At 42.0% G+C, this 14872-nt stretch overlaps 1 protein-coding gene across 1 annotated transcript in view; it reads right to left on the bottom strand.

Moving 5' to 3' along the window:
• Positions 1 to 14872, bottom strand: part of RPAP2 (RNA polymerase II associated protein 2) — a 96211-nt gene that overhangs the window by 26101 nt on the left and 55238 nt on the right. Inside the window, exon 11 of the mRNA XM_066597349.1 lies at positions 14297 to 14365. Within this exon, the coding sequence (XP_066453446.1) occupies positions 14297 to 14365 (69 nt within the window). The remainder of the gene's footprint in view (positions 1 to 14296; positions 14366 to 14872) is intronic.

Below are 14872 nucleotides of genomic sequence, written 5' to 3'. Positions count from 1 at the left end.
CCCCACTTAAAAAAACAAGAAAAAAACAAAAAAAAAAACCATGACATCGACAAACTGCAGCAAGTTCAGAGACGAGTTACCAAGATGGTGAGCGGTCTGCAAATCATGTCCTATGAGGAATGGTTAAAGGATCTGGGAATATTTAGCTTGCAAAAAAACAAGGCTGAGAGGAGACTATCTGAAGGTCTGTCACAGTGCAGAGGGATCAGCCCTATTCTCATTTGCACAAGGAAAGACTAGAAGCAATGGCATGAAACTGAAAAGGGAGGAGACAAATTAAATATAAGAAAAAAACTTTCTGACAGTGAGGGTGATCAATGAGTGGAACAGGTTACCACAGGAGGTGGTGAGTTCTCCTTCAATGGAAGTGTTCAACAAAAGGATGGACAAATATCTGTCTGGAATAATTTAGTTAATCCTGCACTGAGCAGGGGGTTGGACCAGATGACCTTGGAGGTCCCTTTTAACTCTACCATTCTATAAGATGGTCAGCTAACAGGTCCCTGTAGTGTTTACCATTCAAGGATTGTGGCATGATGACCACCGGTCCTAGGCCATGCCATGAAAATGCTTCCCAAAAAAATGACACCACAACTTCTAGTCCGCTGAACCCCAAAGGTGCACCAATGAGATACAGCTTCATGCTGTTTATGCCAGATGTGGACCCAGACATCCTGGATTGTTAAAAAGGAAATGGGACTTTTCACTCCAGAAGACCTTCTGGGTAATTCCATGCCAACTGGCATAATTTGAGAGAGGCTCCTTGCTCTACCACAGTTAACTTCACTGAAACTTTTACTGAATGTTCATACACCACCTGTATGCAGTTCTGCAAAGTTTCAGCTTGGTGTATAGCTTGGTCGAAGCGCTAGAGCCATTTGCATAAATGTCACTCTTCCCTCGCAGAGGTTGTTTAAAAAAAAAAAGTCTAAGTTAGTGTTGCCACTGTTCTTGATCTACGCCAGCTAACTCACTGAAACTTGGTGCACTCGGTCAACTTTTTGTGTAGAATAAGAAAAAAAATTACGGAGGGCTCTCTCCTTTACTCCATCAGCACTTCCACGATCTGATCACAGGGTGCCAATGGTTACCATGCAAATCAGAGGTCAATTCATGACCTCCAGGTCTGCCGTGTTCAGTGGCCTGTGAGGGTCACGGTCATCACTCTCAGTAATTATAGTAATTACTGTCAATTATGAACGTCACAGAGATAATTTACTGTGCTACATAAGAAGTGTAGTGCATTATCTAAGTGATCAATCACATCTTCAAGTCCCCTTGTAGAGCAACCAAATGTGGAAATAATAATATATATATTTTTTTATGTCCAAACCCCTCTCCCCAAAAAATATCAAAAGCACCATTTTCTAGTAAAACCATTATTGTAAAAATGCAAATTCTAAAGAAATAACAAAAACAAACAAACCCACAAATTTGGTATTGATGCGTTTGTAACAATCAGCAGTATAAAATTGTTATTTCTCTCATATAGTGGACACTGTTAAAAAAAAAAGAAAAGACTACTAAAAATCACAGAATTTGATCAATTTGTGAATTTTGAACACCATAGCTCCCAAAACACATATTGAGAGATCAGAAAGTCACATGCACCCCAAAATAGTACCAACGAACATTTCAACTCCATTCACAAAAAGGAGCTTCGCAGATGAAGAACATAAAAACAGGTATTTCAAACGTTTCTAAAAAGTGCACATTTAAGGTAATAAATATTGAGCTTTGTTTATCCGATAATCTTTTCAATAAACAGAAGTTCTTAAAATCAAATATCAGCAAGAAAAATCACATTTGCAAATATATCCTCCACTTTACTGCAGTTCCTATGAAGCACTTAAAGAGTTAACAATTTGTGAATGCAGTTTTGAAAACGGAGGGGTGCGCTTTTTAAAATAGGGTGAATTACGGGGGGTTTCTAATATATAAAAGTATAAGCCTTTTAAAATTACTTCAGAACGGATTTTGATAATTTCATAAAAATCAGGAAACCTGCCACTATAACGACACGCTTTCCGATGTCCCAAATAAATAAAAAAGGACACTTTCAAATTGGTACCAAAATACATTGCAAATGTGGTAACAAAATATTTGATTTTTTTCTGCTTGTATGACAGATGCACTAAGCAAAATAGGCAAGTCTGAAAATTACAAATTAAAGAAAGGGTCTATGAAAGCTCAGGATTTAAAAAGCAAATAAAAAAAAAATATATATATACATACATAAAAAAAATATATAAAAAAAGCAAAAACATATTGACTAAAACTGACCACTAACAAAGTACAACATGTCACGTTGTACCTCTTCCCCCAACACTCTCAGAATTACAGTAAATCTGTGCCATGGCTTATACAGACCGTTCTTCAAATCCACGATGTGGAAAAAAAATAAAGTATGACCGTAAGGAAATGTAAAGCTGACATTAAATATCTTATACATATATCTTCTTGTAAAAGAAACAATACCAGGAAGGAGGTACTGTGGCAATAACCTAAGCACACCAGTAGATGTTATCAACGTAACTATGGAGGAAATTAAATTCAGATTCACCAAGATGAGAATTGATAACTCCTCTTAAGTGCTGAACCAGTAACATTAAGTCACAGATAAAATACGTACATTTGATGGGATCAGTTTCTGTGGTGACATGAAGGTGTAGTCCCAGAATTAAGAAGAGAGTAAGATTGAAACATGGGCACGAAGAGCCCGAGATTTGATTGCATGATACACACATTACCGAAAATAAACCATTTACAGATTGCCAAACCGCAAGGTCTTGTCTCAATTATTTTGTGAGCACAGCACTCCTTGAGACTTTCTAAAACCCTAAAAGGACCAAACTATTTTTGGTTTGTACTGGAAGAAATCTTGGGGGTTGCCTTCTCGAATGCCCATGGTTTTTACCATTTTTACCTTTAGGTAGTGATACATATAGGAGGTCTTGCCTTTCGTAGGACAAGTTGTACTATTTACGTTGACTTTATACATTTCCTTTTATACTCTTCATGGTGAACTATTATTTAGGCCACCAATATACCATTGGTACAGGCTTGATTACTGTAACACTGATCGCTAGAACAAGTGGCTGCAAGGCTTAAAAAGTGCTATCTGCCTTTTGTCGGTTACACTTGTCTTTTTTCCAGGCAGTAGTTGGGGATAAGGAATAGAGATGAGCGAGTATACTCGCTAAGGCATATTACTCGAGCGAGTAGTGCCTTAGCCGAGTATCTGCCCGCTCGTCTCTAAAGATTCGGGGGCCGGCGCGGGTGACAGGTGAGTTGCGGCGGGGAGTGGGGGAGGGGGAGAGAGGTAGAGAGAGATCTCCCCTCCGTTCCTTCCCGCTCTCCCCCGCCGGCCCCCGAATCTTTAGAGACGAGCGGGGAGATACTCGGCTAAGGCACTACTCGCTCAAGTAATGTGCCTCGCTCATCTCTAATAAGGAGAGTATAGTATTGGCTGCTCTTTGTTATTACGGACTTCAGAAGAGAAGGATTTAGAGGTTCTGATTTCTAAAAGCTTCAAAATGAGTCCATAAGGGATTTCTCACCCCCCACTTCTCAGAGGCAGAAATATCCGCAATAGTAACCCCCTTCAGTTATACAGAATGGTACCTAATGTAGGAACTGAGGGGAACACTGGGCACATAAGGGGTGAGCAGAGAGCAAGCAAGGGACAGGGAATCCCAACCATAAGGCAAAGCAACCCAAGCCCATCTCTTGTAATAGAAGTATTCACTTCACTTACCCTCTCCCCAACCCGCCCTTATCCATACCGCCCTTTCTCACCTGACCCCCAGGAAGGCATCAAGGGTATTATGAGCTAAGACTGCTTTGAAAGGACCTCATAAAAAAAATAAATAAAAAAAATAAAAAAACCCAACAAAAGGCTACGATCCTGGTTTCCAAAAAAGAATGAGGAAACTAAGTAAAGAAACAAAAAGTTGATGGCAGGAAGATAATGATAATAGTAACTCTTACAGAGACATTTGCTTAAGTTACATCTTATTTTTCTTGTGAAGATCCTGTGTAATCAATATGTAAAAGGATGCTCAGCTGCATAGCTAGAGGTGTAACCAGTAGAAAGAGGGAGATTGTGATCCCACTGCAGCGCTCTGGTAAGACCACATCTGGAATAAGGCATTCAGTTCTAGAGACATCATTTACAGAAGCACAATGATAAAAAAAACTAAATTAGTCCAAAGATGGACTACAAGAATGGTGGAAGGTCTCAAGAACAAAACTTATAATAAAAGAACTAAATTTAGCCAGTAGGAAAAAGGGGATATGTGGGAAGGAGTTGGGGGAAGGGGGTGGTAACCTTTAAAGAAGTGTATAGCGCTTCTATAGACGTCTATGTAGACTGTCTTCAGCTGTCAGAAGAAGCCGAAAAGCAGCAGAGAGAGCAGCGGAAACAGTGCTCAGATGAGCATTGCAGCTCCCTCATTTTAGCAATCAGAGGGATCTCAGCTGCACGACCCCCACTGATCAATCTAGGACATGTCAAAAGTTAGCCGTAAGTGCAGCTACTCTTTGAAGGTCCAAGATGGAAGTGTTTTCATTAGGAAACTAAACATTAGAAGAAGGGGGTACAATCAGAGATTAGTTTGGGGAAGATTGGAAGCAACATCAGGAAAGGTTATTTTACTGAAAGAGTAGTAGATGCTTAGAATAAACGTCCAGCAGATGTGGTTGGAAACAACAATGAATGAATTCAAGCTGTCTATCCTAAGAGAGAAATAAAAATGACATCACATAAGGCCAGGCTGGATGGACTGTGTGGGCTTTTTCTGCTGTCAATGTTTTATATTTTCATGTTTCTAGCAGGGCAACAATGATGGCCATTGGCTCTAGTGACTGTTAATGGGGCCAACCAGAAAAAATAAAGCAGAGCTAAAAAGGATACATAGAACGGCGCAACATTTTCACACCTAGCAATCAGCGGGGTCACAGCGGCTGGTTCCAGTGATCCCCTCCAATCGGATACTGAACAGAACTTTATTAAGGAACACTAATAAGTCTTAATTCTCTTCTAGTAGGTCAGCGGTAAGTAAACGGGAACTCCGTTAATGTTCACAAAATGTGGATGCAATAAATGTACACCTCTATATGCAAGGTGTCCCACGGTCCGTATTGAGGAAAGCAGAGGATTGGCGTGACAATTACTACCATTATCTGTGATATTATTTCAATACAAACCTGCAGAACAACATAACCAAGAAGTGTTTAAAATGAGATTTCGTTTAGTCGCCGCTTGCCATATCTGCACCCTAGAGTATCGTGGCATGACATCTTTACTTTCGAGTGGTTGCACGATTGACAAGCGATTATGGTCATTTTCTGACTGTTTAACTACCGGCTCCCAGAGCTGATGCTTTTGCTCCCTGAACATTTGGAAATGCTCTCAAGCTTTTAGAGGAGCCGGCGTTACCTGCCCTGCTGTTAGTGCAGGAATGACTGACCACAGTTCACTGGCAGCAGCCAGTTCACATAAGTACAATCTAACAAGACATTTCATTGGGAAGATGTTGAAAGCTTCCATTAGCCTACATCTGGGGTATAAACTAAAGAAGGCATATGTCCAAACTGAAGTGGCCTACACGGTGACTAACTATATAGTACTTATTGCTGGTCTCTTTTCAAAAATTATTTAGAAAAAAATAAAAAATCCAATGGTTGCCTGTAAATAACAGCGAAAATAAGTAGATACAGGAACCGATAAACCCCATGTAGGATTAATGCCTAGAAAGAAACCTCTTCATCACCATCTATACATACCCATAATGAATACAACAGTGTAGAACACATGAGAGGGACCCAACAGCAAAATCAAAAAGGTTACTAGAACCTAAGTACCCTTTCTTCATCCATGAACAAGAGAGCAAGGTCATTGTAAGCCTTCCATGGTTTGTAGGGAGGCAGGCTAATGAAGACAAGTAGCTACTGTGCCAACACTGTAGTGATTGGACTCCTCAATGGACTCCTACTATCTATTGCAAGCACTCGGATGTTTAAAAAGGAAAAAAAAAAAAAAAAGAATTACATAAATAAATGAGAATGGTTCAAAAATATACACTTACCAAAAACAATGCAGCTCAGCACTGGAGAGTCTCAGACACTATAGGCCATATCAAATGAAGATTGCACCGGTGATCTCTCATATTGTGGCATAGGGATATCCGCAGGGCTCAATGAATAATAAACCCACCTACTCACTCTTTTGCAATCAGATAGGATTTGTTTTCCCACTTTATCCACACGGTTGCGATAGGAAAAACCATTCAGTACATGAGATTGCTGTTGTGCCTAGAGCATAAAATCCTGTCATGTGACTTTTAAAGAGTCTGCACCCCCTCCTCTCACATACTGACAAATCAGAGGTCAGCTTAAAAGGGGGTTGTCCCACTTCGAGCTGTTTTGTTGCAAGAAGCAGACTACTTCATACATTGCGCAGTGGCCCGCGTTGGTACTGCAGGCAGAGTTTTCTTTTAGTAAACGGGACTCAGCCTGCAGTACCAATGTGGACCACTGCACAATGTACAGAGCTGTCAGCTTCCTGCAGCAAAATGGCTCGAAGTAAGACAACCCCTTTAATATAGCCCAAAGCTATCATGCTGTATTACTCAGTACCAAGGATCACATTAGATCACATATATTAATTTTAATCTTGCCCATAATTTCACAATAATAGTATCCAATATTATATTACACACACACACACACACACACACACACACACACACACACACACACACACACCACCACCCCCCCCCTCCCCCACCCCCCGAAATGCGTTCGTATAAGCAGCAGGTATACATGCAAAGTCACAATCATAAGATCACAAAACACATTAAAATTGACGGCTCCATTTAAACCATTGAGTTCTTTAGTATTTAACCCCATGATCGTCCATACCTCCATCTTTAGTAACGGCTTCAGATTTAACTCTTCCTTTTCTACTACGACTTCCTCCTCAACTATCTGTCAATATAATTCATTAACCTGAGGTCCATGAAAGGTTAACTCACTCCAGCCTTACCAAACCTCGGTTATTTCTCCCCTTCTATGCCATTTAAGGCCGGCTGTACACAGACGCATTTGTGCGTGCAATATGCAAAGAATAGAACCCATTAATTTAAATGTGTTTCTACATATTTCCATATTTTGGGTGTACATATTGGCCAAGCAAAAAAAACAAAAAACAAACACGTTCTATTTTTCTGCATTCGCACCAAAGGCCTCTGTAGAAGTCAATGAAGGATGCGCAAATGTGCAAGGAGATGCGTGAAAGATTGTGGAATTCCACTGAAAAAAGAACACATCTTGAACTTTTTAGAGAAATTAACCATTTCAAATTGATGCATCTGTGTCTTGCACATAAACGAACATGCCCTGTGGGCAGAAAAAGTACAAAAAGATTTGCAGATTTGTGTGCAAAAAAGTCTTCTTCATAGCGCAAAAATGTTGTGCTAACACGCGCGCTATAGCCAGCCTAGCACAGACTCTCCTCTCCAATCAATTTCCATTCTTTCTTTATAGAGTCTTCTACCTGATATACGTTCACCAAGTCTCCTTTTATTGGATCTGAAGCCTGCCAAATATATACATACCCGCAAGGGCTTTTTAATGTGTATATTAAATTCTTACAGTCGTGGGTAAAGGTTACCCAATAGGAATCGTTGTTCCTTTCCCAGGATGATATATAGTGTTACCCTCTAACAACAAAGTCAGTTCACACGGAATCTCTCACTAACATCCCAATAGTGCCGCTCAGCAAATATCCTCACATTCACAGACGCTTCTGATAAATGACATTTAAATCTACAACAAGATAAAGATGTTCTTAGCAGTATGTTCAGCCTGACAAGCTGCCTATATGTTGCAACCTGCTGGAATATGTGAGCCTCTCAGTGGCTGTGGTTCACTTATGAATCACAGTGCAACATTGTTACTGTGTGCCTAACATGATACATACACAAATGCTTCAATCATGCACACTCCTCAACTTTCTTCAGCTGTCAGTAGGTCCTTTGACATGGACGGATAAAATGCCAGTAAAGAGCGCTGATGGACTGTAGAGCAAGTCAACTGGTGCTTCAACTTTCAGTGAAAATTCCCTGGGTTAGGCCGCCTGCACACGAGCATTCCGGATTCCACTCGCGGATTTTCACGCGCGTATGGTACCTAAATGTGCTTGCAGATAGGTGCGGATGCGTGAAAAATCACGCGCGGATATACGCGGATGTGTTGCGGAAAAAAACGCGCAGAAAAATCCGGAAGACACCCTTATTGTAAACCCAACCCCTAGAGAACTGCCCATTCCCTGGAAAACAGCTTAAAAACCAACACCCAGACTCCGTTCTGTCCCTCTTGCTTGTGTGAGCACTGTTAAATTATTCTGGCAACATGCTTTCACCCGGTGAGCAGATGTCTTTGTGGGCATGGTTGATCCATGTAACTTTTTTCGGACGTACTGCGGTAACGGAGGAGGAAGAGCCCCCCAGGAAAAAAAGGAGGTACTGGGTGCACCCTGGCTGGTGTCTGCTGGCTGCTCTCTGGTAGATGAGGGGACTGAAAGGACAGATCTGCAGTTGAAATGTGCTTGTGAAGCTCTGTGCTGTGTGTTGGGACGCCTCCTACCATGCCTACTTCCTGTAGTCATAGCAACCAGTGACTCCATCCGCAGCTGCACTCCGGATGTGCTGCGTGAAAAAACGCACCGATTCACTTGTATTGGAGGCTTCACGCGCAGAATCCGACCCAAATTAGAACAGGTCGCAGATTTTTTCACTCGCGTGAAAAAACGCGATACACATCCGTCCGTCTGGGGACAACTGCGGATCCTCATAGGAGTATATTGGCTGCAGTCTGGGGCGGATTATGTGCCTAAAATCACGCGCTTGAAATTCTGCTCGTGTGCAGGCACCCTATGGCCGCCTGCAGACGAGCGGGTCGGATCCGGCAGCGAGAAATCTCGCCGCGCGATCCGACCCCAGAGCCTGCAGGGGCGAGCGCGTACTCACCCGCGCCTGGCGGCCCTGGCTCTTTGATGTGCCGGCTGCCGCGCAGCCGGCGCATGCGCAGACCGGAGCCGGCGGCCAGGTGAGTGCGTGCTCCGCACAAAATTAGAACATGCCGCGGTTTGTTTGCCGTGCGAGATTTCGCGCGGCCAAACCGCGGCCGTCTGCATAGGAGTGCGTATTGTAATGCACTCCTATGCAGACTTTCAGCGGCGGAAATCCCGCGGGAAATCCCGCGGCGGGATTTCCGCTCGTCTGCAGGCGGCCTAAAGGGGTTGTCCCGCGCCGAAACGGTTTTTTTTTTTTTTCAATAGCCCCCCCGTTCGGCGTGAGACAAACCCGATGCAGGGGTTTTAAAAAAAACAAAAACGGATAGTACTTACCCGAATCCCCGCGCTCTGGTGACTTCTTACTTACCTTGCGAAGATGGCCGCCGGGAACTTCACCCTCGGTGGACCGCAGGTCTTCTGTGCGGTCCATTGCCGATTCCAGCCTCCTGATTGGCTGGAATCGGCACACGTGATGGGGCGGAGCTATGAGGAGCAGCTCTCTGGCACGAGCGGCCCCATTAAGAAAGGAGAAGACCAGACTGCGCAAGCGCATCTAATCGGGCAATTAGACGCTGAAAATTAGACGGCACCATGGAGACGAGGACGCTAGCAACAGAACAGGTAAGTGAATAACTTCTGTATGGCTCATAATTAATGCACAATGTACATCACAAAGTGCATTAATATGGCCATACAGAAGTGTATACCCCCACTTTGTTTTGTGGGACAACCCCTTTAATGGTTACAGACTACAAAGAACCTGGGTCTGTAGTCAGATCCTGTAGTCCCGTAAGGGTCCTTATATATGACCAGTGACGGGTGTTGATCAGCGTTATCGGCACTCATTTAAAGGGCTTTCACTTAGGCTGATGCAAACGGTGTGAGGGATGAACAATCCTTAACCCTTTGCAATCCAATTTTGGATTCAGGGTTTCCTAGGGGGTTTTCTCTTTCTGCCATCATACAATGACACCATCTGCTGGCTAGAGCCAGTACTGCGGTATGGGACATGCTGGAGAGGCCGCCGACAACAGAGCGACCAGTAATATACAGTAAGAATACCCTGACAGATGTCTTCCGACATCGGAGCTGTACAGCCTTCAATCAGAATGTCTGAAGATGTCAGACAGTGGATTGGAAAGGGTTAATACAATCATTCACCGCTTATATACTTTCATCATGGTTGGCAGCACATCCACTATTTACATGCCAAGATGACGATTTTTGGTGCCACATTAAAAGATGTATTTATCTGACAATTTAACATTTGCTCAAAAAAAAGGCTTCACATGGAGCAGTGATCGGGCGAACAAAGGTTTGCACTAAAGTTCATTTCCAATCATCAGCCAAAAGCCTTTGTTTATACTCACTGTAGATCGTTAAGGAGGGGTAACCAGAGCTGATAGTTGTCCCATTTAAAAGGTATTTTGCTCTCGAACAACTATGGCTAATGTGCTTTCAGTCGGTCAGTCATTCAGTGAACGGAGGTGGAATACGCTGGAGATCTCTCCTGCCCACAGGCTTCTATTCACTGCAAACAGGCAGTCATTCAAAGACTGAACAACTCCTGTTTACACTAAGTGAGAAGACGCTCGCTAGTTGCTTCTTTTCAGGCTGATTTCACACTTGGAAGAACCTCGTGCTAGTTTTGCGCGTTGCGAGACGCACAAAACTCATGCGAATATATACTCCCTTCTTTTGAATAGTCATACACATGAGCGACGTTGTACCTCACAGTGATGCTGTAAAGGTAAAAAAATCATGGCATGCTCTATTTTGTTTCGCATTCCTCAGCATGCTCTATTGTTTTTTTGCATCATCCATCGATTTCAATGGGATCTTAAATACATTGCATGCCGTGTGAGGTGCACGTGAGTGCGAGGCGAGGTTTCCCTTTGAAATCAATGGGAAACACGATCATCTATTTCACAGAAGCAATGCAAGGCGTTTTTGCCTGAAAATCGGCTCGGACCCGTGGGTAAAAAAAGGTATGTTGCCAAACCCGATATCACGCTCCCCGTGTGCAGTTAGTCTCAGTGAGCTGAAACTAACATCTACTGAGCAAGTTCTCGGTCAGAGCTCTGTCGGAGGCTGTGTACACAGTTCGACTAGCTCTGAAAATCACAGTTTCAAGCTATTAAATTTGGGCATTAACCCTTTCCAGTCCAATTTGTATCCTGGTTTTCCTAGGGGGCTTACTCTTTTTCTGCCGTTATACAACGGCGCTATCTGCTGGCTAAAGCCAGTACTGCATGAGGTGACACATTGGATAGGCTCTGACAGCAGAGAGGCTGGCAATATACTGTAAGAGAACCCCCGACGGACGTCTTCCAACATCAGAGCTTAAATCATAATGTCATCAGAGGTCAGACAGTGGATTGGAAAGGGTTAACCACCCTGTTCAAACGTACCATAACAGGACTACAGGATCAGACCACAGGGTTGGTCTGCAGTCTGCAACAATGGAGACAATTACTTCAATCAAGTTTATCGAAATAAAGCCAGCAAACATGTATAATATCCACAATAGTCAAAAAGCATAAAACATACAAAAACACGCCGTTTTAAAAACGTAGGCAGAAAATATAGAAATGCTAAATGATAGGAGTGTGGTATAATTTACAGAACTGGTTAAAACAGGGAATTAAGATCGAATACTGTAATGCTCCTATAAAATAATGTATGGGATATAAATCTCTCTGTATACATCATTTAGAATATGCTTATGTTTGTAATTCATGAAAATTTCAATAAAAAAGTTTTAAAAAAAAGGAAACATTTTCAACCAAGAGTATTTGCAAAATTGCTTCATTTTTTTAAAATTTTAGATCTATTGCAACCAAAAAGGTGTTAAAATATGTGCATATTTCAGACTCTCCAGTAACCCAATCTGTTTAAATATTCTTCATATTCTATCACCTGACAGTCATTTGGGCTTAGTGGCAAATTGTAGATACATTGCAGACACACTTGCAGTCTTATCGGTGGGCCATTGTATGTGTATTCTCTATCCTGCATGCACTTGTATTGTAAACTGTTTTGTCCTTGCTGGCAGTTTTTTTTTATTGCATAGAAAGACTAAAAAATTCATAAGATCTGTTTCACAAATCACCAATTCAAGCAAAAAAGCATCTAATAAAAATGACAAAAGATTTGTTCTTATAGCTAATCAAATATTGATGCCAAAGCATTCAAGTAAAGTTACTTTCTGTGTTCTGATTTAATGAATCGTTTGAGCAGGATCTGACGGAGTGACACAGATGTAGGGCTCGCTGAAGCCTACGCTAATACCTACTAGTATGGACTTCCTTGGGACAGTGAATATAGAACAATGTGTCAGACTGAAGCAATATCAAAAGATATTAAGTGCTGTGCCAAGGATGCTACAATGTTGGACCACAACGTTCCTTGACCTGTGAAAGTCTCCAAAGTACTTCCTTGCCCTAGAGGCTCAAATGACTCAGATAACCCACAACAAGAGGCAAAAGTAACACCGCTACATTTACTGGAAAGGACTGTAATTGAAGATATGGATCTTGTTTATTTGTTATGTGAAAGTCGCCCTTTAAGTGTTTTAGTACTATAGGTTTGTGTGTTTTTATACATACTCAGCATAAATATCAAGAAATTGGGTACTTTGAGATTTGAAATAATCCTCTAGTAAGTTTATGATATTCATGTAGATGATTGCCTTACAGGTACCCATTACATAAGATTAACAGTTCCCCAGTCAATGAGCATAGGAAAGAAATATCAAGATTTCACACTCCATTATATAGAATGGTTAAATAAGTTATACTGGACATGTTAGGGCATATAGGCATGAAAGTGGGTCTAGCGCATGGCACCCCCCACTGTAACCTGGAGTGGCGAGCCGCTAATAAGCAGCTCTCTACTCTGGCAGCGATTACAGGAAAATAAGCAGATGGCGGTCACCTCCCCCCGAAAAACTATCTGTTTGCCGGGAGTCTTGGGAGCCACAGCGGCTCTCAATAATATAGGGGTGGTCTGTGGTAAAATAGTCATTTTAAAGGGGAACCAATCTTAACCTTTGAACCCCCATAAACTACATTATTGGGAATGGCCAATGCTGTTTAATACCGGAGTGCACTATTCCAGCGCTGTGCCCCTGTGGAGTTGCTGCACACACAGTGTGACTCTTGAGCCTGTTCTGTGCACGCTCTCCCATAGTGATGACTGGGAGACCGCACACAGAGCGTGCTGAAGAGAGTCACACTATGTGCATTTTGGAGGCATACAGTGCTGGAATGGGGCGTTCATGCAAGTATGAAACCGCGTTCCTCTGAGTCATTGCGCCCTGACCCTTGAGCCCCATAGCTCCCTTTCAGGGTTGTTAATAGAGATGAGCGAGTATACTCGCTAAGGCACATTACTCGAGCAAGTAGTGCCTTAGCCGAGTATCTCCCCGCTCGTCTCTAAAGATTCGGGGGCTGGTGGGGGGCGGGGAGGAACGGAGGGGAAATCTCTCACTCTGTCACCCGCGCCGGCCCCCAAATCTTTAGAGACGAGCGGGGAGATACTCGGCTAAGGCACTACTCGCTCGAGTAATGTGCCTTAGCAAGTATATTCGCTCATCTCTAGTTGTTAACATGGAACAAACACTATCTCAGCTGATGTAAGAAATTAAAAAAAGAAAAAAAAAATGATTTCTCACATTCATATATTTTGTTTTTAATGAAAAAACTTTTCAAACAATAATAGTATACAAACTTTGTGTGTCTCCAGCTCCTATGAAGGCCTATGAGTAACCATAGTTACAGACTACAAATAAACCATGTGTAGTCGGATGCTGCAGTTCTACTCCTTTCAGTCACTTTTTTCAGGCTAATGATATTCAGTAGGTGAGCACGATTGGCTAAAAACTACAGGAAACCCTCAGATTTGCAGGAAAGCTGTAGACATAAAACTGCTGCGGCTTAAAATAATGCGTCAAGTTGCTTCATTTTTTATAAAGGGAGGACTAAAAATGGTTGCAAGGTGTCCATACCATTAAAATGAAATACTATAAATGGAAAATACAGAAAACAGACCTAAAACAGAAAATGTTAAAAGACAGAGGAGAGGTTATCGTTGCGATTTGTGGCTCGCTGCATCCTCTGCTTTATGCAGTTGTGTAATTGGAGATCTGATTTATATCTAAAGTTATATTAAATATGGAATTTGAAGCATTTTGTGCATTGTGACAGAAGTACTTACACAGAGAGCAGGACGATGGCGATGACGGACCATTCAGGAACTGTGTGAATAATATTCGTGTTTGTAAATCTGAAAAACACAAAAAATGGCGATAGAGAATTCAATCAGAGAACAGAAATGGAAAATAAAATGACAGCATAGATTGAGAGGCGGATCACCAACAGGATAAACCATCAGTCACATACTTCATAAAGTGCTGGAAATGTCATTAAACCAGTCTAGGAAAACGATGATAGATGTAGTACCAGCAGTAAGGATCGAAAAGCCCTTATATATATATATATATATGACACATCCCACCTGGTGAGGAAATGCAGAAGAGGACAGCAAATACAGCAGGAGTAGATTACCAAAGGTAAAGAAAAGGGTTGGGATAAAAAAAGATAAAATAACATATGATGTGCATGCGAGTGCTCTGTCGGTTTTCTGTTTTCTTATATCGAAACGTGATTTTCACGCACCTGAAAATCGTCAATTGCAGTGATGAGTTTTAAATCACATCGCAATTGCTGAAAAAATATGGTAGGTTTCCAAGAGTGATATCAGTCCGAGTTTCTCTGACCAATATTGCGCTTG

The sequence above is a fragment of the Eleutherodactylus coqui genome, chromosome 3 (assembly GCF_035609145.1).
Source record: "Eleutherodactylus coqui strain aEleCoq1 chromosome 3, aEleCoq1.hap1, whole genome shotgun sequence".
NCBI classification, from domain to species: Eukaryota; Metazoa; Chordata; class Amphibia; order Anura; family Eleutherodactylidae; genus Eleutherodactylus; species Eleutherodactylus coqui.
This window is presented reverse-complemented; position numbering and strand designations above follow the sequence as displayed.